This window comes from Astyanax mexicanus, chromosome 20 (assembly GCF_023375975.1).
Source record: "Astyanax mexicanus isolate ESR-SI-001 chromosome 20, AstMex3_surface, whole genome shotgun sequence".
NCBI classification, from domain to species: Eukaryota; Metazoa; Chordata; class Actinopteri; order Characiformes; family Acestrorhamphidae; genus Astyanax; species Astyanax mexicanus.
Window position 1 is genome coordinate 8,142,522 of NC_064427.1, and position 25,621 is coordinate 8,168,142.

A 25,621-nucleotide genomic window follows, 5' to 3' on the forward strand; every position below is an offset into this window, starting at 1 on the left:
TACTACCACTAATAATATTCTGAGAATACACTGTGTGACTTGTGGGTGATTATTCAGGCTAGAGCAAATGGCCTTCTATCTCTCTCTCTCTCTCTCTCTCTCTCTCTCTCTCTCTCTCTCCCTCCCTCTCTCTCCCTCTCTCTCTCTCTTTCTCTCAGTGTGTGTTTATTCCTCACAGCAGGCTTTTGAGAACTCTCTCTTTTAAAGCAGCTCAGAGAAGGTTCCTGTTAGTGCAGCACGACATTCGGGCGCGTGCTGTGTTTTTTCCCTCTTTTTCTTTCTCTTTGTTTTTTTATCAGGCCGGTTTTTGGGCAGCCGGGTTGTTTGACAGTGTTTAATTGGAGAGCACATTGAAAGGCAGCCGTCCCTGCCACTGGTTTCATTTCTAATTGCCAACAGCAGAGCGCTTAACGAAGCGAGCGCGCGTGGGTGAGAGAGAGGGATGGGGAGAGGGAGAGGGAGAGAGAGAGAGAGAGAGAGAGAGAGGTAGAGAGAGAGAGAGGTGAGTACAAAAGGGTGGAGTGAAAAGGGAAAGAAAGAGAGACAGAGAGGAAGCAAAGGGATTGTGGACAGACAGAGAAAAACAGAGAGAGAGAGAGAGATGGTGCTGAATAAAAAGAGAGAGAAAGAGAGATGGGAGAGTAAAGCAAGAAACGGTGGTCAGAGAAAATAGAGGTGGAGAGTAATAAAATAAAATAGGTAGGAGGAGAGAGAGATAGTGAGAGCAAGATAGATAGAAAGAGATAGGTAGAGAGAGAGAAAGAGGGATAGGCAGAGAGATATGGAGAAAGATTGAGAGGAAATGGGAGGGTGATAGGGAGAGAGATAGAGAGCGAGATAGAGAGAAAGAGAGAGAGAGAGAGAGAGAGAGAGAGAGTTTAGGTACAAAAGGGTGGAGTGAAAAGGGAGAGAAAGAGAGACAGAGAGGAAGCAAAGAAATTGCGGACAGACAGAGAGAATTAGAGAGAGAGAGAGAGAGAGAGAGAGAGAGAGAGAGAGAAAGAGAGAGAGAATAATGAAGAAAAGAGGTTATGGATTTAGAGATTGAGTTGATCGAGTTAGAGAGGAAGAGGGGCAGAGAGAGCACAAGGGTTGAGTGAAAAGAGAGAAAAAGAGATGAGAGAGGAAGACTAAAAACAGTGGAGAGTAGAGAGAGAGATGGGGAGAGCGGGAGAGACAGGAAGAGAGGGACAGATAGAGAGAAAGAGAAAAATGAGAGAGAACGACAAGAAATGGTGAACTGAAAAAGTAGAGTGAAGGGGCTGCGAGAGGGATGGGGAGAGCGAGAGAGCTAGGTAGAGAGATAGAGTGGAGGGAGATACGGAGAGTGAGAGAGAAAGGTAGAGTGAGTGAGAAAGAGTAGAGAGAGATAGGGAGAGCGAGAGAGCTAGGTAGAGAGAGAGTAGAAAGGGAGATATGGAGAGCGAGAGAGATAGGTAGAGAGAGAAAAAGAGTAAAGAGAGATAGGTTAATAGAGAAAGAGCAACAGAGATAGGTAGAATGAGAAAGATAGGTAGAGCGAGGGAGAGAGGTAAAGCCAGAGATAGGAAGGGAGAAAAAAAGAGAGAGAGAGAGAGAGAGAGAGAGAAAGAGAAAGAGAGAGAGAACACGAAAGGTTTGGGTAATGCCATCTATGCACTAGAAGAAAACTTCTCCTGACTCTGAAGGCTGGAAATCTTGCTTGGTCACTATTTGTGAGACTGAAACTAGATTCCTTTAGAGATTTTTGTTTTCCCATCATGCTCTAGGAGGACATTTATGAGAAACGGTTGAATAATGGAACACAGACTAAAGCAGCTTTTGGCCGCAGCTGCTCTTTTGTGTGCAGAAATTTGTTCCGGAACCGAATGGCCAACAAATAATAACTAGAAAAGTGCATTTCCTGAAGGAAACGCTGAATGGTTGAACAGATGAATGGGAAGAACAAGGGATGAAAAAAAAAACAACAACAAAGAGATGAGTGCGGGTCAGTATCTGTGAATTAGAGTTTGGGGACCTGAGCAGTACATGAGTACATGCAGTTGGATGGCTGTTGAACAAATGAAGCTCTATTTATTGGCTATGGATGAAAGGGGAGTAAATGTCAGGAACAAGGGATGATAAAAAACAAATAAATGAGAGAAGTTCAGCATGACTGTGGCCTTTTGTTTAAGCATCGTCATGGCGATGTGCTCATGTGCAATAGTTACATTGCAGGACGTGTGATGTCCCTCAAGGTAATTAAATCAAACACGTCATGTTGCAATATTTTGATTCTTGACACAAAAAGTAGATACACAGCACTGTCTCTGTGTCTGTGTGAGCGACAGGCTGTGGCTGCCTGAGAAGCCCAATGGGGAGGGAGTGCCCGAGGGGGAGCGTGAGAGGGGGGGGGGAGCAGGAGTGAACACGAGGTAACCACATTGCCTTCATCCACATGGTTGGGCATGTGCTTGTAAACACAGCGGTTGAAAGCTGTGCATCCCAGTCCAGCACAGTTTTGCAGTGCAGATATTTGCAGTTACAGCTGAATTCACACTTTTAATACCATCTTATTTACCATTTAAAAGCCATTTAAATGCCTGATTATGCCTAATTAAAGTGCCGATTACTGTTGTTTTGCTGTTTTCCTCGAGTTCTGCCTGCATTGGCCAAAAAAATAAAAATAGACAGAAATACGAGTGAATCAGGAAAGACCCTGGACTGAGGTCAACTTGTAAATCAGGATTCATGGCCTCGCCTATCTTAGCTTGTTACCGCCCACTGCAGAGCCATGGAGGAAGAGTGACAGTGCTGTTAGCCAATCAGAGGCTTTTATTTGTGTTTCTTTTGTATACCACATTTTTAGCAGTATTTAGAGCATTCTAAACACAGTTCAGAGTTCAGAAGGTAGATTATTATTTTTTATATTGAAATATAGATTAAACCCTTGTAATGAGTTCTTACTTTCTCTCCACTTTTCTCTGTCTCTTATTCTTTTACTCTCTCTTTCTCTGTCACACACACACACACACACTGTATTATTTTTTTTTATACTGAAAAAGGAAATAAAAAGTGGGCGGAGTGTAAGTGACATGCTGATTGGTTATTTTCACGTGACAGCCAAAACACACCCATAATTAATTAAAATATTTAGTACATGCCTTTTGCATGTTTTTAACCATGCAAGGCATACTTTTCCCGTCGTTATGATAGCAAAGAGACACTGACACGCCCTAAATCAAGCTGCACAGTTGACGTTTAAAGAGCCATTTAAACCTATTCCTGCCTCAGCAGCGCCCTCTTAGGTTAAACTGTGCTATAGGTGAGGATAATATGTCCGTCAATCATACAACACCCAGAGACCCTCTTAAAGTACCCCTCCCATTTTTTAGACTTTTTCACATTTGAGCTGAGGGGTTTATTGCCCCGTTAAAAATGATAGAGAGAATATAGAGGGTTAAGAAAGACAAAGAGAGGGCAAAGAGAGAGAGAAAAAAGAGGTTGAGTATGAAAGAGATGAAAAGACAAAGGGCAAAGGGAATAAGAGAGAGGTATGGCAGCACACGAAAGGATTGAAAGACAGTAAAATAAAAGAAAGAGGGAGAAAAAGATCAATTAAATAGTAGAGGTGCACAGGAAGATATATAAGAGAAATAGATAAAGAGAAAGAGCTGGTAGAGAGATATTTAGAGAGAATGGGTTAAGAAAGAGAGAATGACTGAAAACGAGTAAAATGAGAAAATAGGTTTGGAGGTAGAGAGAGAAAGAGTGCAGTAAATAAATGTATAAAAAAGCGATAAAGTCAAAGAAGAACATAAAAGGAAGGAAAGAGGTGGTAAAATGATAGAAAGAAATGGAAATGGAAACAATGTTTGAAAGAGTGAGTTTGAAGGTAGAAATAATAAACTTGGGTAAAAAGAAGAAGAGTGAAAATGAAATGAAAACAAGAGAAAAATAGAATAAGATATAATAAAGTGAGAGAGTTACAGAGGAACAGGGAGAGACAGAGAGGGGGAGGGAAAGAAAAAAGTGGGTAAAGTGATGGGAAATGAAAAGGAAGTGAGAAAGAGAACAAATACAATAAGAACACGAGTCTGAAGAAAGAAAAACATGGGGAAAAATATAAAAAAAAGGAGAAGAATGGAAAGGGAATGAAAAAGAGAAGAGAGAGAGAGAGAGATAAGGCAATTAACTAATGATGAAGAGAATACATAAAAGTGAAAGAGCTGGTAGAGAGACCTGTGGAGAAAAAGAGCATTGAGAGAGACAGAGAGGGAGAAGGAAGAGAGTACAGAGAAAGAAAAGAAAGGGTGTAAGAGAGAGAGAGAGAAAGAGAGAGAGAGAAAGAGTATACCTGAAAAAGAGTAAAAAGAGAAAACAGTAAATGGTTTTGAAGACAGAGAGAGAAAGAATGTAATATAAAAAAGGTATAAAGAGCGAGAGAGTCACAAAAAAAACAAAGACAGGTAGAGCAAGTAAGGAAAGAAAAAAGTGGGTAAAAAGATAGAAAGAAAGGGATATGAAAAGGGAAAGGGAGTGAGAAAAAGAAAGGACTAAAATGAGAAAATGAGTCAGAAGGTAGAAAGAACAAAAGTGGGTAAAAAGATTTAAAAAAAGAATGGAAAGAAAATGAAAAAGACAGAAAGAGAGAGAGAGCGAGAGAGTGAGGTGAAGCAAATACCAGTAATGATGAAGAGAATTTATGAAAGTGAAAGACCTGGTAGAGACCTGTGGAGAGAGAGAGAGAATTGAGTGAGAGAGGGAGAGGGGAAAGAGAAGAGAGAAAGAAAAGAAAGAAAGGGAGTAAAAAAGAGTGAAAAGAGAAAATGGGTTTGAAGACAGAGAGAAAGGGGGTGTAATATATAAAGGTATTATAAGCGAAAGAGTCAAAAAGGAACAGAGGGGGTACAGAAAGAACAAAAGTGGGTAAAAAGATAGAAAGAAAGGAAAAGGAAAAGGAAAATGAATCTGAAGGTAGAAAGAACGAAAGTGGGTAAGAAGATGGAAGAAGAAGAAAGGAAAGAAAAAGAGAGAGAGAAAGGTGAAGCAAATACCACTAATGATGAAGAGAATATATAAAAGTGAAAGAGAGAGAGAGAGGATTGAGTGAGAGAGGGAAGAGAGTAGAGTGAAAGAAAAGGAAAGGGAGTGAGAGAGAGAGAATGACTGAAAAAGAGTAAAAGGAGAAAATGGGTTTGAAGACAGAGAGAGAAAGAGTGTAATGGAAAAAGGTATTATAAGCGAGAGAGTCAAAAGAGAACAGAGGGGGTATGGGAAGAACGAAAGTGGGTAAAAAAGATATAAAGAGGAGGAATGAAAGGGAAAGGGAGTAAGAAAGAGAATGAATAAAATGAGAGAGAGAGAGAGAGAGAGAGAGAGAGAGAGATGAAGCAAATACCATTAATGATGAAGAGAATATATAAAAGTGAAAGAGCTGGTAGAGAGACCTGTGGAGAGAGAGAGAGAGAGAATTGAGTGAGAGAGGGAGAGGGAAAAGAGATGAAAGAAAGAAAAGAAAGGGAGTGAGAAAGAGAATGAATAAAATGAGAAAATGAGTCTGAAGGTAGAAAGAACAAAAGTGGGTAAAAAGTTAAAAAAGAAGATGGAAGAAAATCTGAAAGAGAGAGAAAGAGAGAGAGAGAGAGAGAGATGAAGCAAATATATAAAAATAAAAAAGGCCTGGTCGAGAGACCTGTGGAGAGAGAGAGCATTGAGTGAGAGAGGGAGAGGGAAGAGAGCAGAGAGAAAGAAAAGAAAGGGAGTAAAAAAGAGTAAAAGGAGAAAATGGGTTTAAAGACAGAGAGAGAAAGAGTGCAATAGAAATAGGTATTATAAGTGAGAGAGTCAAGAGAGTAGAGAGAAAGAAAAAGAAAGGGAGTAAGAGAGAGAGAGAGAGAGAGAGAGAATGACTGAAAACGAGTAAAATGAGAAAATGGGTTTGAAGACAGAAAAAGAGAAAGAGTGTAATACAAAAAGGTATTATAAGCGAGAGAGTCAAAAGAGAACAGAGGGGGTACGGAAAGAACGAAAGTGGGTAGAAAGATAGAAAGAGGAGGAATGAAAGGGAAAAGGAAAAAGGGGGGAGAGAGAGCGAGTGAGAGAGGCCAGGTTGCCACGGCAACAGTGGATCAATAGCGCCTGTAGCCGAGGGGGGAGTTACATCTCCGAGAAAAGCGGCAGCCACGCTGTTCCTCCAACGAGACAACAAACGCCGCTGCCACTCGGAAAAACACCACGCCACCAACACCGCCGCACTGAAACAGAAACATCCTTTAAAAGCGCGACCTTCGACGCGCGAGAGGAAAGAAAAAAAAAGAGGCGCGGACGGAAGAGTCCACAATGAGGGGCTGATGAGAAAAACAACGCTTTCTCTCGCTGTCGCTTCTGCTTCTTTAACTACATCTATTCTCCTTCGCTTACTTCTGCCTGCTGTGGTGGGCTTAGCGGCCTGCTATTATTCCCTCCATCCCGATCGCTGATACAGCTCGCGCTGTGTACACCAGGAAATCTGAGGCTGACAAGTAAACACACACTGCCAAAAGTCACTGGTAGCTGGGATTGGAGTATGTAAATACATCCCGGAGTGTTACCTCGGGGGACGGCTTGAAAACACCCACACTCCTGTAAACTAGATAGCATGCTAATGCTAAGGCGATGTACAGAGGGTTGGACAATGTAACTGAAACACTTGTCATTTTAGTGTGGGAGGTTTCATGGCTAAATTGGAGCAGCCTGGTGGCCAATCTTTAATCATTAATTGCACATTATTGCACCAGTAAGAGCAGAGTGTGAAGGTTCAATTAGCAGGGTAAGAGCACAGTGTTGCTCAAAATATTGCAATGCACACAACATTATGGGTGACATACCAGAGTTCAAAAGAGGACAAATTGTTGGTGCACGTCTTGCTGGCGCATCTGTGACCAAGACAGCGAGTCTTTGTGATGCATCAAGTGCCACGGTATCCAGGGTAATGTCAGCATAACCACCAAGAAGGAGCAACCACATCCAACAGGATTAACTGTGGATGCTGCAAGAGGAAGCTGTCTGAAAGGGATGTTCGGGTGCTAACCCGGTTGTATCAAAAAGAAAATACAGATCACGGCAGAATTCAATGTGCACCTCAACTCTCCTGTTTCCACCAGAACTGTCCGTCGGCACAATAAATTATTGTGGTCTAAAACCAGGTGTTTCAGTTTCATTGTCCAACTCCTGTATATTATCATCATTGAACTTTCAAGATTTGTTTGGATCCTCAACGGTTTGGACGGATATTTGGGGAAATGACATAGAAGGCATTACCACCCAGAGTAGACAGAGTAGTGCAGTTACTGTGGTTGTAATAATTGTCACCTTACCTGCGACATCTATCTAGAAATGTCTATATCTATTTCCATAGATGTTTGGGCATTTAAGATTTCTCAACCCAGGTGGCAAGTGGCTCAGGTGGCAGGCTAAGGGCTGCTGCTATGATCGATCTGGAGATCGCTGGTTCAAATCCCGGTCATGCAGCTCGTCATCAGCTGCCGGTGTCTTGAGAGAGCACAATTGGCCTTGCTCTCTCTGGGTGGGTGCAGTAGATGGCGCTCCTTCCCCTCATCACTCCAAAGGGTGATGTCAATCAGCACAGGGCATCTGTGAGCTGATGTATCAGAACCAAGTCGCTGCACTTTCCTCCGAGAGCGCAGTGACACTACATCAGCAGCAGTTTGAAAAGAGGCGGAGTCTGACTTCACACGTGTCAGAGGAGGCATGTGCTAGTCTTCACTCTTCTTGTGTTATAGCATTACTAGTGATAGGGGATATAAAGTAAATACAACTAGAAGGTCCTGTATGTGTCCTGAGTAGTTTACATATTTATGCAGTGTGAAGCACAAAAAATGTGCAGCTGTGCTTTCAAAAACACTGTTTTTAATGGGATGTGGGTTGGTATACATTTTTGTGCAGACAACTATGTACAGTTTGAAAACAGTGTAACATGTAACTGCAGCAGATTCCACGTTTATTCATAGCTGTGGGCATAACGTGGGTAATAAATCAAGTTAAACTGCACCTGAACAGCCGTTTAGCTCAAGCACGAGGACTATATATTTGATAGTTGGGGTAATGGATCAAGGTTGGATCATGTTTTCACCACAAACGAACCGCTCTGGAATTTGTTTGGAAACAGACCGAGACCACCTCCGCTCGGGGGTCTTGGTGTCTGGTCTTGGTGCGCTTGTTTTGCTTTGCACCCGAGTGCATCCAATTTTCTTTTGGAAAATGAAGTGTGATGGGATGGAGTGCTACAGACTATTAGCTCTCCAGCCCAGAGGGTTGTTGAACCCAATTGCAGAACAGTTGATGTCAAAACAGGTAAACCCAAGGAGAAAGAGAAAAAATAAAATAAATATAGGCCTTGGTTTGAAGTGTGCCTCTGAAAAATCTAAATTTTAGGGGCTAACAAGCTCTATCCCTTCCCCATAACCCTTGGTGTGCACACACAAAACAGAGGGGTAGGGGTAAGTGGTAGGGCCAAGGGGTGAAATGCGATTGGGCCTAAATAGTGCAGTTGTGAAAAAAAAAAACAACAGCACCAATTTAAGGGTGTTAATAATTCTTATTATAGTAAGTATTAGTGTGTCTGTTTTTTTTTTTTTTTACTTTATATATAAAGCACAAAATCTACAGACATTTAACTCAATATTTCTTTCTATATTTTTGGCCATGGCTCTTCATCCTCACATTTAGACCAAAAACCTGTTGTGCCCCTTTAAAAAAAGTTATTTCAGCCCAGACTGTTGAATGTTGTGTTTTTAACATAAAACCAAACAAGTACTTTACAATGGGTAATTAAAATGAAGCGTATATGCTTTTCTTTCTATTCTGTGTTTAATTCGTGCTGGACTATGACTGCAGCACTCTGACAGCTAGGGGGCAGTTTGGTTTTCTGTTTTTTTTTTTTATTATTTATTTATTTTTGCTGGGATCCATTCTTCTGCCAAAAAATCACCCACATTTTTCTGCTATTCTGTTATTTCTACTCTACTCTACTCTACATAGTGTTGTTAAGAGCTTATTATTTTTGGCTCTTGTCTCTTGTTTTTTGCCTATTCGCATATACAGAATTTGCCTGCTTCGCCTGCTTCGTCTGTCCGGCCTGTATCTTATTGACCCATTTATATCTCTTACTCTTTACGACTCATGTTCATCGACTCGGCGGCCGTTTATTTCCATCTTCTGACACCATCATTTCTCCTGTTAGGTGAATTACTCTACAGCGTCGCCTCCACAAAGAACGGCAGGCGAATAAAAGGCAGATTGATTTATTGTCTTTCATCTCGCTGGTATTATCTTTACGGCTTTGTCTTTATTGTGCTGTCGAGGACTTGCGGGATGTTGGGTCGAACCTGCCCTCGCTCCCTCACTTTTTCTTCTTCTTCTTCTGCTTCTTCCCTGGCTTCTTCGTGGACGCTAACGTTGGCGAAAGAAGGAGGAGGGCAGGTATAAAAGGAGCTGGTTCCTTTGGCTCTCTGTCGGTAGGTTAGTCCTTCATCCGAAGGCATTAATATTGATGGACAGATGGTGTCAGGTTCCTCTCAGGCGCGAGAACTGCACACTTCTCTCAGAAAACTCAATATTCTCTTCAGCTTCAAGCAGGTCTCTCAGGTGTCTGAAGCCCCTTCTCTCCTCTCCGAGACCTCGATGACGTCTAGCCGAGGAGCTCGGATAGCCAGGTCTTGGCCAGATCAATGTGTTTTATTAAAGAGCCCGTTTCATAGGAAAGAGCTGAAAGAGTTTGCTGAGGTATGTAATCACTTTTTGAAGCTTCAAAAGGTTGCAGTCACTCCGAAGCTTCAAAAACAGCCTGTTTACTGTATGCTGTGGTGGTGTCGAGTATGAAGGAGCTTAAAAAGTTCACCGGGGAGCTCCAAGCGTGGTCTGTGACCCATGGTTTTATGGTATGTTTTTGTGTGTATGTGTGTGTGGCCTGGCCTTGTTACTGCACCACGGTGACACCACATTATTGTTGGTGGAAGTAAGCCCAAAGTAAGACCACACTCTACCAATCAGAAGGGACCCTCTTGAAGAGCCGAAGGAGGTTGAGTGGCGGATTGGCGAACACACTGGCAGCCAGATGCAGGAGGTGAAGATCCTGATCCCAGAAGGTGGGGAAGCAGAACAGAATGCCTGTCTCTTCCCAGTTGAGCCAATCAATGATCTTCCACTACTGGCAGCAGCCCGAAAAGAAGACCCGAAAAGACTTTACCCTCTAAATGTACGTGGAAGTGGCGTGAATAAGTATTTTCCCCCTACAGATTTCTATTGTCTTTGCTCTTTAACTGTAATATCAGACAATGATAACCTGAGTACATAAAAAAATCTATTTTTACTCCATGTCCATTTGCTGCCTAATATGTAGATCCCACCCCTTTATTGGTGACGTTGGATTGGCTGATTGGTATATATATACATAATTTTGTATCTATCTAGATATTTTTTATTGAATTATATTTATATTATATTTATTAAAGGAGCAAAAAACTATCCAAACCAATATAAAACCAATGTGAAAAAGTGTTTGACCCCCTTAAAAAAATGAACTGTGATTAATCACACTTTTTTGAAAGCTAAGTTCAATTTCACTACTAACCAGTAGAATCAAGAAATCACTTAATTTAGAGTCTGACAACATGAAGCAACTAAAAGATCTTGAAAAGCAGCGCATTATGCCGCATATATATTTGAAGAATTCAAGAACAGATAAGATAACAAAAACTCATTGATCGTCTGTCAGTCTGGAAAAGGTTACAAAGTGGTTTCTAAAGTTTTGGAACTCCAGTGAACCAAAGTGGGACTTATACTAAACTTATAATATTCATGGAATGCTGGTGAACCTTCCCAGGAGTGACCGGCCAACTGAAATTATTCCAAAAGGGCATGGACAACTCATCCATGAGGTCACAAAAGAACCAAGAATAACATCTAAAGAGCTGCAGGTCTCACTTGTCTCAGTTAAAGTCAGTGTTAATGATTCAATAATAAGATAGAGACTGGTCGAAAATGGTGCATCTTGGTGATCTCCAGAACTTTGGGTAAATTATTCTATAAACTACGGACAACATTTCTCCCAAATTCCAAATAAAAATGTTTTTTGTTTGCAGAAAATGAGAAATGGTTAAAATAACAGAAAAAAAAGATGCAGAGCTTCCAGACCTCAAATAATGCAAATAAAACAAGTTTAAATTCATAAAAAGTTCTAAGAGTTCAGAAATCAATATTTGGTGGAATAACCCTGGTTTTTTAATCACAGTTTTCATGCATCTTGGCATCATGTTCTCCTCCACCAGTCTTACACACTGCTTTTGGATAACTTTATGCTGCTTTACTCCTGGTGCAAAAATTCAAGCAGTTCAGCTTGGTTTGATGGCTTGTGATCATCCATCTTCCTCTTAATTATATTCCAGAGTTTTTTAATTTGGTAAAATTAAAGAGCTGTATGTGGTTTATTTGTTTAAAAAAGTGGCTATGTGAAAATGTGCTTTCCGCTCCTCTGAGTGGGTGATGTCTCCAAGTATGGTGAACTGGTGAACCAAACTTACGAAGTCTGTACTGGCATGTACAGGAGTCCAAACTTGTGTACCTCCACAAGACGTCTGAAGATGTCCTGTTATAACTGACACACAGATCCTGTAAGTTCAGTAAGTTGTGAGTAGGCGCCTATATATATATATATATATATATATATATTGATCTCATCAGCCAATGAGCCTGAGGCGCCCACGATCTTGTCGCTGGTTCAGTGGTTTCCCATTATAAGTTCACTTTTGGTAGGTACACTGTAAACCCAGGAATTGTTTGAACTCAAATAATAAGTCTGTTTTACATAAAATTGGAGATTTCTAAACAATACTCAACTATTTCAATACTCAAACATGTGTGGGCACATATACAGTGGTAGGATGGTCCCCCCTTTAATGTGAGTCTTGGTCCTCCCAAGGTTTCTTCCTCCTCCTGCAGCTCTGAGGGAGTTTTTCCTTGCCTCCGCGCTCACTGGGGGTTCTGTATTATGTATATTCTATGTTTAATGTTTTGCCTGATTCTTTGTCCTGTAATCATGTTTCTGTAAAGCTGCTTTGTGCCAACACCTGTTGTAAAAAGCGCTATACAAATAAATTTGATTTGATTTGATACACTTAAACAGAGATATTTGAGTTGAACCAACTTATAATAACTGAGTTTAGTCTGTTGCCAATAACAGCTTCTTTTCCATTGGCTTCTGTCACAATCTATTTGCATACTGGGTGTGTCCAACAGTTTCTGACTAACACTCACCATCAGTGTGTAGTGATTCATCCAGGGCTACCTTAGGAAAACTTGTAGATCACATATTATGATTAAATACTTGGCCTCTGTGTTGTAGCTGTAAGAACAAGCATCATTTACTGAGCTGCTATAGTAACTCTGTGTTCTCGCTGTGCTCTCAGTACTTTTATTTTTTTTTTTACTGTTTTCTTTCATCTAGTTTTCTTTGAGTATTTAAAAAAATAGTTGAATGAAACCAGAAAGAAGACTAAATACAAGTTCAGGAAAATATTAATTTTAAATATATATGTATATGTATTTGTTAAGTTCACTGTACCTAAATTATATTACATGAACTTAAAATGTATTAGGTAATCAGAGTTTAGTCAACTTATCAGGTTTTACAGTGTAGAGGAAGCACTGTAAACTGTATAGTGAAAAGTTCTGCCTGATGTTTTAACAATGTTCTGACTTGATCTGGTTTATCGAGCCATCAACATTTGTCCAGGTCCAAACAGTTCAGACTGCAGGCAATTTGGATTTGTATCTCAAACCAGATCAATTGAGATGACTGACTGCACTTGCAACTGTGCATGACTGATTGCTATTTGCAATTGATCAGATCAGATTTGTAGTATGTCCAGACATCACAAACCTACCTGCATGGGCTGCCTTGGTAACCAGGTCAACGTCAGTAATGTCAATTTGGATCCAATTTGCTAAAATCGTTTTTTTTTTTTACACAGATTCCAGCTGTTCAGACTAGCAAAATCAATCTGGATACAATCTAGATATAATCCAGTAATCAGATTTGGGCTGGCAACCTGAACATAGAATACGATTCTTAAGATCAAAAAGAATGGACCAGTTCCACTCCATGTCCATTTGCTGCCTAATATGGTTGTCCCACCCCTTTATTGGTGACGTTGGATTGGCTGATTGGTATACAAGTAAAAAAAAAGGTGATTTAAATACAGCACCAGTTTACATTGTTTACATTGCTGTTAAGTTGAGTGATTTCTGTGGCTGGTAACTCTGATGCAACTGATGTAACTCGTAAGCTTTTTTTATTTTTTTCCTGGAGTGGTCCTGATGAGCGCCAGTTTCATCATAACATCTTAAAGTAAAAAATATATATTTTTTTCTTTACTTAGTTGAGTACTTCTTGGCATAATATGGATTAGAGCATTACTCAAATAGGGATATTCACTGGATACCTGTAACTCTACCTCTTCACACCGTTACAACTGATGCTCTCAAACACATTAAGAGACAAGAAATTCAAGTTTAATTAACTCTTGATAAGTTCAGCACAGCTGTTAACTGAGAAGTGAAGTTATTCCAGGTGACTCTTCCTCATAAAACTGCAGTTTTTTATTAATGAAAAAACACTAAATTTAACATCCTGACTTTCCATCTTAAAGGCAAAGTGTCATAGAGAAAAAAAAAAATCAAAAGTCAGTAAGAAACATCCATGCACAATAACTTTTTTTTTTTCACTCATTTTATTACAAACGTTTTTCTCAAGGAGGACTTATTACAAGGAGTATATTCTCAACATGCGGAAACAAGAATGAAACAGAACACGTGGGAACCAAACGAACAGGAGGAGGAAGAGGAGGAGGAGCGGGAGGAGGAGCGGACAACCCACTGTTCACGATAAACGTAAAAATAAAAATAAAAAATAGAATAAAAATGAAAGAAATCATAGTAAAATAAAAAAAAAAACTAAACAACTGGATAAAAGCCCTCATGAACGGGAGCCAGTGATGATTACGGTGCAGGCATAGAATGGCCACATTCACACCGACTTCAGCCAAAGATCAATCCAACCAAAGGCAAGATGTGCACATCTCAAGAAACACTTTACAATTGTTAATATGCCAACGGCTTTTTGTTTCGCAAGATTTTTAAAAAGCTTCACTTGCATGTACATAAAACTGTACAAAAAACAGGGCATCACAAGCAATTTTTCTCCTATATAAATATAACCAACAATTAAGGATAACAATGTTTTCTTTTATTTTTTTTGTTCGTTTTTTTATTTTCAGTAGTTTTTTTTTTTTTTTTTAATTTACTTTATTTTCAACTCTCCTGCAAAAAGACATACTTTCAAGGCAGCCGTCTTTAGGTTTTAGGTGAATAGTGATGATGGGGCTGTGCAGTGACGGACTTTTTCCTGTATTTCTGTGAAGTATTTCTTTTTTTTTCACATTTTTTTTAATAGTTTTTTTTTTTGTTTTTTTTTTTTCCGAGGGAAGTAAGAAACAAAAAAGAAAAGAAACAAAATAGAAAAGAGAAAACTAGAAAAGATTTAAGATTCTGGACCACTACCACCAATATCATCATCATCATCATCATTATCATCATCGGCAAGAACAGTAAACAATTTCTACCAATTATCTTTGGAATTCATGCTAAACTCGTCATTGTTGTTGTCACCTGCCTGACAGCACACATATGTGGGATTGGGTTGGGTTGGGCGGGGTTGGGTGGGGTGGGATTGGATTGGATGAGGATGTGAAGGAAGGGAGGGAGGGGGAGGGGTTAGGATTTGAGTGAAGTTGGGTTGTGTCGGGTGGAGAGAGAGAGAGAGGTCTATGTACAAAAAAGACACACCTTCTAGAGATGCTAGCCACGAAAAAAGACCAAGAAATCAAAAAATACGCGACAGACCACTTTTGAACTCTTTGATACGGGAAAAAACGGCCTGGAGTCAAAAAAGAAGATGTTCCTCTCTCACCGTGGTCTTCTTTATCACACCCATCAGTCAGTCCTCAGCTAGAGACACCAAAAACAGCAAGAGAGCACACAGCTAAACACCAGTTTTTAAAAAACGACAACGAGTGGAAAATTGAAAAGTCTCTTTCTTTCGTTCTTTCTTTCTATTTTTTATTTTTCACATTCTGCCCTTTGAGAATCAAAGCTAGCGATTCAGAAACGGCGTCGAGCGACTCGTCCCCGGATCCCCGGTTCCCAGAGTCGAGAAACAAGAGTCAAAAAACTCTTAACCAGCCATGTTGTTTAAAGACTAAAAAAAAAAAAAAAGAAAAGAAAAGAATAAAAGAGGCGACTCAAATCCTTCCATTCGGCTCTGAAGCGCTTCTTTTTTTTTTCGTTTTTCCTTTTTTTTTTTTCTTTTCTTTTTGACACAGGCTGGGATTACAGTGTAGTGGGGTCAAACCCTGCTTCGGTAGGAGAAGTTGGAACAGGTTAAACCTAGCAAAGCGAGCGAAGAGTGAACGGCATGGCACAGCACGGCACGGCGGGCGCGGCGGTCATCTCATCTCTCCGCCTCTGTCCTTAACTGAGTTAAGTCCGGGTCAGCGAACTGGCGCTTAGCCGCGGCCAGAGACGAGCGAAGAGTTTAAGGGAGGGCGAGAAGCGAGGAGCGCTAATTACCCCGGATCACGAGTCTCCCTGGAATTTTTTATTCCTTTTTTTTTTATATATATATTTTTTAATCCCATTCCCCCCCTATCACAGTCGCTAAATGGCTCTGAAAACAGCATAATGTGCTTTTTTTTTTTTTTTTACTCCTCAAGGCGGGCTAATCATTCGCCTTATTTAATCACAATCGTGTCCAGCCGTTTCCATATGTTTCTGCTTTAATTATTATTGTTCTCCGCCGGGCGCTGAAGGGGGCGCCTGCGAGGTAAGAGAAAAAAAAAAAAAAGAAGGAAAAGGGAAAAAAGGGGAAAAAAAGGCAGCGAAGAAGAAGATAAAGAGATAAAAAACAAGAAGAAGAAGAAGCCGATACCACTGCTGCTGCCTCTAGAGCCTCAATGCCAGTGCTGCTCTGCTGCCACCAAAGAAGTCAATTTTAAAAATAAATAAATTAATTAATTAAAAAAATAAATAAATAAAAAAAAAAGCATCACCTCCCAGCGACTAATCAGCTCGCTTTCTGCGGGCATCATGTTTCATTACTCGCTCTAATTAGTGAAAATGGCCACTGCGGCTACTCCAACACCCACCCAACACCCATCCACACTCACGCAGCTCACGCCGCTCATGCCGCTCACGTACACGCCGCGCACATGCCTCAGGTCAGGCAGTGGCTAAGAGGCTAGGTGCTGTATATAGATACATACAGTGTGAGCAGCAGAGTGATGGAGATAGCCCGGCCGTAATGTGCGACGCCAGGGCGCCGCTGGCCAATAGAGGTGCCCGTGCTGATTACTCGTGCTATTAGATCTGCTCAGTTCCGCTCAGAGCCAAACAGCCACACATTAGCTCCGTGAACAGAGTCGTGTCATAGCTGTGACACACCTGGAGGCCACACCGAGGAAAAAAAAAAAAAAAAAAAGAAGAAGAAAAATGAGAAACACCTCAGCAAACACGGCCAGGCCAAGCTATCGCCAGGCTAACTACCAACTACCAGAGCCGAGCTTTACGCCAAGTCAGTGGACACAATGGCCGTCGACGGACGAACGCAGAAGGATCGTAAATAAATGAGAGATTTTCTGATCTCCTAACCGACGTCGGGTGAAGGACATGCAATGTCTAACATGCTCGTCGCGAGGCAAGACGGGATTATCGATCTATCCATAATTCTTCGCTAATGATTGTTAAATACAACCGCTTTTAAGGCATCGAAAGAGAGGGTCCCTCGCTCCTGTACGGCTTTCGGAACCAGAGGGGGGCGTGGCCGCGATGACCACGTTAAGTAGGACAGTGAGGAGGAGAAGAAGAAGAAGAAGAAGAAGAAGAAGAAGTAGAAGAAGACACTTTCAGCATTTCAGTGGTCCCCTGTAGATGCTCATTAGATGGTCAACTGAATAGCAATGGATTTAAATAGAGGAACTACTTTTTTTCTATTTCTGGTGCTTCAAATTCCCTTAAATATGGAACAAAAAACATTACGCTTCAATGGAGGTCCATGCAAGCCAATGTTTAAAAAAAATGAGAATTTGTATTGGTCCATTTATCATAAAATCTGAAAGTTTTGACACAATGTAAACCTGGAGTGCAAAAAAAAAAGGAGGTAACGTTTTGTTATTGTTGTTGTTATTGTTTGTGTGTAACAGCAATTATATAAAACACAATGGGACCTAATACTGAGCCCTGAGGAACACCTTCAGTCTCTTCTCTAGTTTCTCATCCTGTATCATTTATTACACAGTAAAATGGAGGTGATTGGAAACCCCAAGACAAAGATTGACCTGAATTGCTGTTAATGCCCAACCTGTCTTTATTTTTTATTTTTTAATAAAATGAGTGTAGCTTCTTAATTGTTCATTGTACCTAGAAGGGAAAAAAAAGTTTTGACTAATTTAAAAACCATAGTTTCTTCACAAAGGTGTTTAGAATTAAGGAGAATGAAGAATTTGGTGTCATAATGTCATTAATTGTGTTTTTTTTGGGGGGATTAGTAGATTAGAAGGACCTTTTGAACATAAAAAACTATACTTTGTTTTTGAAAAAGAAAGTGATAAAGAAATGTAACGTCCCCATATGAGGACGCAGGGTCTCAAGAGGTTAATGGTTTAGTTGGCCTTCAAACTTGATAAACCTGAAGATAACTAGTATTACCAAGCTTGACCCTGCTGGTGGACCAGTGTGAAAAAAAAAAGAAGTGGTAAGCACCAAATACTAAGGGGTGAGCACCACATACTAAGTGGTGAGCATGACTCAATATGTGGTGCTCTCCCCTTAGTATATTCACTTGTCTGTACCTGACTTCACAGACAGCTACGTTGTGCTGTGCACATACGATGCAATCCTCCGTCCAGTTATCAATATATTATTTAGATATTATATATTTTATATTATATATTATATTATTTTTCTACTAGATGATACCTCCTGCCCTGTGCACGTCTAATAAGCGTTAGCTGGCTATCGCTAGCTCTGGGCTTAAAGCTACAAAGCTACCTTTAGCCTTTAGCTACTTAGCTGAAACATTCCACACTGAAATAAAAAATACACCATGTCCCTTCAGGGGATCCGTAGACATTGACATTATTGCATTGACATTATCTGAATATTTAGAAAAAAAAGGTTACATTAAAACTTTCTGAGACTATCGAGAATACTTATTGACATGTATCGAGAATGTTATCAAGAATTGTAATGTTCAAAAAAACGTCCTACTAACCAAGTACTGTTTTTTTGTTTTGTTTTGTTGTTGTTGTTGTTGTTGATTGTAGGGCAGTGACTTAGCCACCAATATATTATATATTCGTTCAGCTAGATCATAGATCATCAGTAGTCAGCTAAATTCTCCAGCAAGTAAACAGCTAATAACGACCAACAACAGCTAACGACTAACAGCTAACGTCTAACTAGCTTCTAGCTGAATTTAGCATCTGTTGATGAGCTACAGAGGACCACTGAATTGATCCTGAAGTGTTCCAGAAGGTTCTGCAGGAATCAGCCGCGGTCGTGACTTTGTGGAGACACCTCAGGCTACGCACAACAGGGGTGGATCCGCAGAAGGTCCGGCCGCTCCTTTCGGAAACTCTTCTGATAGCGCAACAGGGGGTTGCGCGCCAATCTCGGGCGAAAGCGCTATTCCGAAAGAAATGCCTTTCGGGCTCAGCCTCGTTCTAAAGGAACAGCAGGTCCGCCGCTCAGCGAGAGAGAGGCTTAGCCTGCCGCACACCGAGTTAAGCCACTGCGCCGGGTGAGGTCCGCCAAGGAGGAAAGGGTTCACAGTGCCAAACACACACCCAACGGCGGGTCGATAGCCGTGCACGCTAGCAGGCGCATGCGCGGAGAGAACGGCTACGTGTGATTGTGTGCTGGTAGCGCCACACAAGCGGCAATGTGTGGAGCTTCGCTTGTGGCTGAACACACACACACACACACACACACACACAGATACTATACATTAGTTTTCTGGTGTTGTGTAACCTAACACACACTCGTTCACGCATACACACACATACAAACACACACACTTCCTCACACACACACACACACATAAACAGGCCTGCTGTCCCGTAGCACCTGTGACAACTGTGGTGGGTGTCTATACTTCTATACTTCTGAACACACACTTTTACAGATCACACTGACACACACTCACACACCCACATATGCTGTGTCCCAACTGTATATAACACACACTTCTACTATTACTATGAAATATATATATATATATATATATATATATATATGAGATGTGTGCTGATCTGAAGAAGAATGATAAAAAATAACAATAAATTAGTACACAAAACAGTATAATATAATATTGTATTAACCTACTGCTCTTTTCTCAACTCTTGAGACATTATCGCTGTTGCCATAGCAACAGTAAGCATTTTTTTCTGATTGTTTCTGCTGTCATGATCATGATTTTATACGATGTTTTGATTTCAATTAACTCCACTCAACATACAGTAGTGGTAAGATTAGTCATTTTGTCATATCATTGACAAAATGTAAATGAATAAATAAATTTAATTTAACTAAAATAAATAAATAAATAAATAAATAAATAAATAAATAAATAACGCACCGCAGACTGCTGTAAGGATGTTTCTCAGGCAGATACTGTATGTAAATGATTACAGGTGTATTACAGGTGTATATACTCATTTCTATGTGTGACCACAAGAGAGTGCCCTATATATATATATATATATATATATATATATATAAAAGGCTCTCTGAGGCTAATTTTGGGTAGTGTACCTCTTGGTGAGAGAGGATTTAGATTGCTACACATTGTTCCGAGTGCTGTAAATGGTCTGGGGAGTGCTAAGGTGTATAACAATCTGGCACCCCAAGTAGTGATGCAACCTGCAACGAGTGATGCAAGATCTACAGGCACTACTGCAACATAAGTGGGCAGTTTTGCTTCTGGATGTCATGCAGGTTCTTGAAACTGTAAACCTCCAAGACCCAATAATATGTCATATTGTATATTGTTGTGTTTTTTTAAAGAGTTTTCACTAATAATTGGGAATATTTTACCTTAAATAGTGTAATCACTTACATATACAGCTCTGGGAAAAAAAATAAAAGACCACTTAAGTTACTAAATCAGTTTCTCTGATTTTGCTATTTATATGCATATTTTTTGAGTAAAATGAACATTGTTGTTTTATTCTATAAACTACAGACAACATTTCTCTCAAATTTCAAATATAAATACTGTATTATCATTTAGAGCATTTATTTGCAGAAAATGAGAAAAAAGTCTGAAATAACAACAAAAAAAGATGCAGATCTTTCAGACCTCAAATAATGCAAAGAAAAAGCAAAAGTTCATATTCATAAAGTTTTAAGTTTTAAGTTCAGAAATCAATATTTGTTGGAATAACCCTGGTTTTTAATCACAGTTTTCATGCATCTTGGCATCATGTTCTCCTCCTCCAGTCTTACACACTGCTTTTGGATGACTTTATGCCTTTATTCCTGGTGCAAAAATTCAAGCAGTTCAGCTTGGCTTGATGGCTTGTGATCATCCATCTTTCAATTTGGTAAAATCGAAGAAACTCATCATTGTTAAGTGTTTTTTTTTTATATTTTTGTCGGTTTAAATTTGATTTAATTCAAAAAAAAAAAAAAGCAAATTGGTGCGTTATTTTATTTATTTATTATGTATTTTTTGTCAATAATTCATCCTATTAGGCATTAAAGTGTGCCTATCCCTACTGGCCAGAGAATTCTGTTTGTATTTCTATTGGAGTTTTCTACTGGTGCATTTTCTGTGAGAATCTGATTAAATGCATTCATTGAGGGCAATAATGTATGTAATAATGTATGCAATGTATACCATTATGTTAAAGTAATAAAGACAAGTTTTTTTTTTTTTGTTTTTTTTTTTACAACATTTCTTTCAATCTACCAATCATGGCACATTCATAACTTTACGTAACTTAAATAAAATACATTAAATAATAAAATAAATAAATGTACATGTTGTTGTTTCTTTTTTTGATATGACACAGATCGCACACTCTGAACGTACACAATTGGAACACAGCAACATTTCCTCACCACTAAGCGACAGCAGGACTCACTGCAGGTCACACTGCTGCATGTACAGATCAGATCCGAGACTCGAAGTCCGCGAGGGTGTGAGAGCGTGTGAGAGCGCGTGAGAGCGTGTGAGAGTTCATGTGGAGGTTTTCTCCATCCCTCCATCTTCTGAAGCACCACCAGCACTATCAGCACCACCACCACCACTATCACCATCATCATGGACGTACAGTATCTTCCACAGGCTGGTTCAGTAATGTCACGAAGCAGTGTTTCTTTTTTGTAACTGTCGCTGTCGCTGCCGCTGATCTCAGCTCGAGTCTGGCAGTCTGATATTTATTATGTACAACCCCCATAGAAATGTATTTACATCACTGTACATGTACTAAGACCGCTCCGTCTGAAGGAGGAGGAGGAGGAGGAGGAGGAGATCCGATACACAAGAGGCGGAGACTCTAGAAGAAGAAGCTTCCGGCTTATGGCACTACAGCACAGGTCACACTGTTTAAAAGATCCAGTAAACATTCCACAGGCTAAACGAAGCTAAAGCCAGTCACGTCGAAGCTGTTGTTTGTTTTACTTGATTTGTTTCTTTGTTTTTTTTTTTGTTTTTTTTGTCTTTTTGCTTTGTTAAAACCGTGATTCGTGATGTAAAAACGCAAAAAAAAAAAAAAAAAATGCATTTCAAGTAACGTAAAAAATAATAAAATAAAAAAAGCTGATCAAAGTAATAAATAGATGGATGTGATTCATGGGTGAATAAATAAATAGAAATATAAATAAATGTACAACTCTTATCACATTTTTTTCTCGTGTCACGAATAGCCGAATGGATTCTATTCGCTAGTTAAGTGGCGTTCCGCCCCAGTCACGATGGTTCTCCGTGGATGTTGCTTGTACTTCCAGTGACTTCCCATGACTTCCATTGACTTTCATTGACTTCCAGTGACTTTTCCGTGAATTCTACTCGCTGTGTGTCAATCAAATCGATAATCAGACCATGCGTGGGCTCACAGGTAAATTTCCCTTTTGGAGGTGTGGTTGGAGGGGGGGCTGGTGGGCGGGAATTCAGAGGTGACGCTCAGTGGCACCTCCTCCAGTGGGGCGTGGTCACTGGAGACATGGTCACTGCTGGAGTAGGCACTGCGGGAGGGGGGCAGGCGAGGCCGGGACTCGTCTGCAACGAGCCGTGGGGCGCTGCCGTTGGCCAGCCGGCCCAGGCTTCCTCTCTCCTGGTAAGGCACGAAGGTGGAGAGCTTGGGCGGGTTGCGGCTCTTCCGCACGGGCGACGGCTGCCCCGGCATCCAGCAGGCGTCCGAGTGGCCCAGCTCGCTGCACTCCTGGCTGCAGTTCCCCGTCATGGCGACGTCGGGCAGGGAACGGATATCTGTGGGGTTAAAAAGAAAAATGAATTATGTGATTATCACTGATAGATACTTATAAAAATATAATACAATATAAAGTATAAAAGTACAGTCTGTATATCTATAAAACTGTGAAACTTATTATTTCAATTTCAATCACGATTCAACCTCTTTATATTTTAACAGCTTGCAAATTGTAAAGCCATAGACTATAAATTCATAGACTGAAGCCACATAAGGGCCATGGATCTCTAAAACTGTGAAGGAAGCTTATTTTAAATGGGTTAATATAAATTTATTCGATAAAACGGTTGCCATTTGCCTTCGCAGCATTTGATGAAATGCATTAAGATAGATAGATAGATAGATAGATAGATAGATAGATCATTTAAATTAAGCAGTGCAAGATTGTGCAAAAAACTACTAGTGCAAAATAATGTAAAGTAACGTAATGTAATAAGGCATCTCTGAGGGTGTGTCTACAGAGATGGGGGTGTGTCCACGGAATGGCCAGTGTTGCCGGACTAAAAAAGTGTCCCGATGCGTCATGACACCTCATGAATACCGCTTCTTATTTCAATTCCAATTACGACTCAACCTCTCTCTATATTAACAGCTTCCAAATTGTAAAGCCATACACTATAAATTCACAGACCGAAGCCACATAAGGGCCGCAGATCTCTAAAACTGTGAAGGAAGCTTATTTTAAATGGGTTAATATAAATTTATATGAGTCATTCGATAAAACGGTTGTCATTTGCCTTCGCAGCGTTTGATGAGATGCATTAAGTGCGTAAAAAAAAAAAAAAAGTGTGTTTCCAAAGCTTGCAGCAATTCTTTCAAGTGCTCTTGTTAACATAATATATGATTAAATATAACCTTTTTCCTATGGAGTAACATGCTATTTATGACCAGGAATATTTTTATCTCTCCATATTGAAGAACACGACACATTTGCATCTAAAACGTCTCCAAAGTGTAATTTTATATATATATATATATATTCTTTTTTTTTAGGCACCAAAGCAAATTACACTAATCTATTTATCTCAGCAATATGAGTGAGCCCCACATACGATTTAAACAGGTGCAAATAAACACACATACAGTAAAATGTAACAAGGAATTCTCATTTTTAACTAATTAACTCAGATCAGGAGGGATTAGTTGATGTTTTAAGGAAAACAGGGCTGTAAAACTCTTTTTGCTTTTTGTAAAATAGCTGTTTGTATTTATTGTAATGCTAAGTTAGTGTTTTACTGAGCTAATAAACACTTACTTCACAGGTAAGAAGCTTTTTCTTTACTGAAATTCCTACAGGTGCCTAAAACTTTTGCACAACACTGTATTTATAGATATACATTATGTAGTACAATAATTAGACCTTTATTATTTATCTTACATAAGCAGGTGGTGGGTTAAGGTAAAAGGGGGTACCCATAGACTATACTTTGAATGTTGAATGGATCCCCCATTCCAACCACTTCTACACACACACACACACACACACAAAAAAAAAGCTTTTTATATTAATGATGTGAAACAATTAAAAATATTTATTTATAGTTGTACTAATCACAACAATATTCTGTGATAAATCATAATTAAAATCATTAAAATAAAACAAGAAAATCATGACTTATCAGCTGGACCACTCAAATTCTCCCAATTCTGAGTAATAAAATACATTTTTAAGCTTTCTAATAGCTAAAATATATAATACATATTTTACTAATATAGTTTTTGGAGCTCTAAGCTGCCATTATAACCCTAAGGGAGCACCGGTTCGAATCCTGGATCATACTTCTTGCACTTCAGCAGCCTTCAGAGTCTGAGAGAGCACAATCGGCCTTGCTTTTTCTGGGTTGGGTAGTATCACTATTAAGAGACCACTTCAGTTTCTGATTTAGTTTCTCTGGTTTTGCTATTTATAGGTATTTGTTTGAGTAAAATGAACATTGGTGTTTTATTCTATAAACTACAGACAACATTTCTACTAAATTCCAAATAAAAATATTCTCATTTAGAGTATTTATTTGCAGAAAATGAGAAATGGCTGAAATAACAACAACAAAAAAGGATGCACAGCTTTCAGACCTCAAATGATGCAAAGAAAACAAGCTCATATTCATAAAATGAAGAGTTTTAAGAGTTCAGAAATCAATATTTGGTGGAATAACCCTGGTTTTTAATCACAGGTTTTGTGCATCTTGGCGAGTTCTCCTCCACCAGTCTTACACACTGCTTTTGAATAACTTTATGCTGCTTTACACCTGATGTAAAAATTCAAGCAGTTCAGTTTGGTTTGATGGCTTGTGATCATCCTTCTTCCTTTTGATTATTTAGATATTCCAGAGGTTTTCAATTGGTAAAATCAAAGTGTGGTCAGAGTGGTTTGGTTAATTAGCCTTGCAAATTAGGTTAAAAATAGGTTAAAGGTGACAAAAAGGCGTATTTTCAGCATTTTAAGGATCTAAAGTAGCCTGATAACCTTAAGAACATTAGGAGCAGAACCTGTGGATCTCTAATCCCAGCAAACCGAGGCATCAGTCACTGTCTTTAAAATTAAGCTCCACAGGAACATCCCTGTCTGAGTGAAGCCCGAGGAACAGGATGAGGAAGCGGCGCTGGATTTGTTCTGTTCTGTGGCGGCTCTGCAGGGTGAGTCAGGCAGACACTGCGGCTCACCTACACCCAGACATGGACAATTAGCGACCGATGCACAAGGTGCTTGCAGCGGTTGCTATGTGCTGCGCCGCGGTTGCTATGCGAGGTGCAGCGGTTGCTATGCAGCTATGGTGCTGTTGTTGTTTCGCGCCGCGCGGTGGGCTTGTGTTTTTCTTTTTTTTTTTTTTTTTTTTTCCAGCCACTCTGTGCTTTATTGCGGACCACTAGAAGCCGGCGTGGTGCCCGCCACAGTGATTGTGTTGGAAATGCCTGCTGCTGTGCGCCAAACACTGGCTGATAGCTGTTGATGGGTGGCTTAGGTGGTTGCTATGCACTGTGAACGAGTGTGAGGTGCAAGGTGCAAAGCCCTGGAGGGTAACACTTTCTATGAACGTCATCTTTATTAGATGCTA

At 39.9% G+C, this 25,621-nt stretch overlaps 1 protein-coding gene across 1 annotated transcript in view; it reads right to left on the reverse strand.

Annotated features, from left to right (window-relative positions):
- Positions 1–14,297: 14,297 nt before the first annotated feature.
- Positions 14,298–25,621, reverse strand: part of pcdh1a (protocadherin 1a) — a 200,899-nt gene continuing 189,575 nt past the window's right edge. Inside the window, exon 5 of the mRNA XM_007233812.4 lies at positions 14,298–22,564. Coding sequence (XP_007233874.3) covers positions 22,188–22,564 — 377 coding nt within the window. The 3' untranslated portion in view covers positions 14,298–22,187. The remainder of the gene's footprint in view (positions 22,565–25,621) is intronic.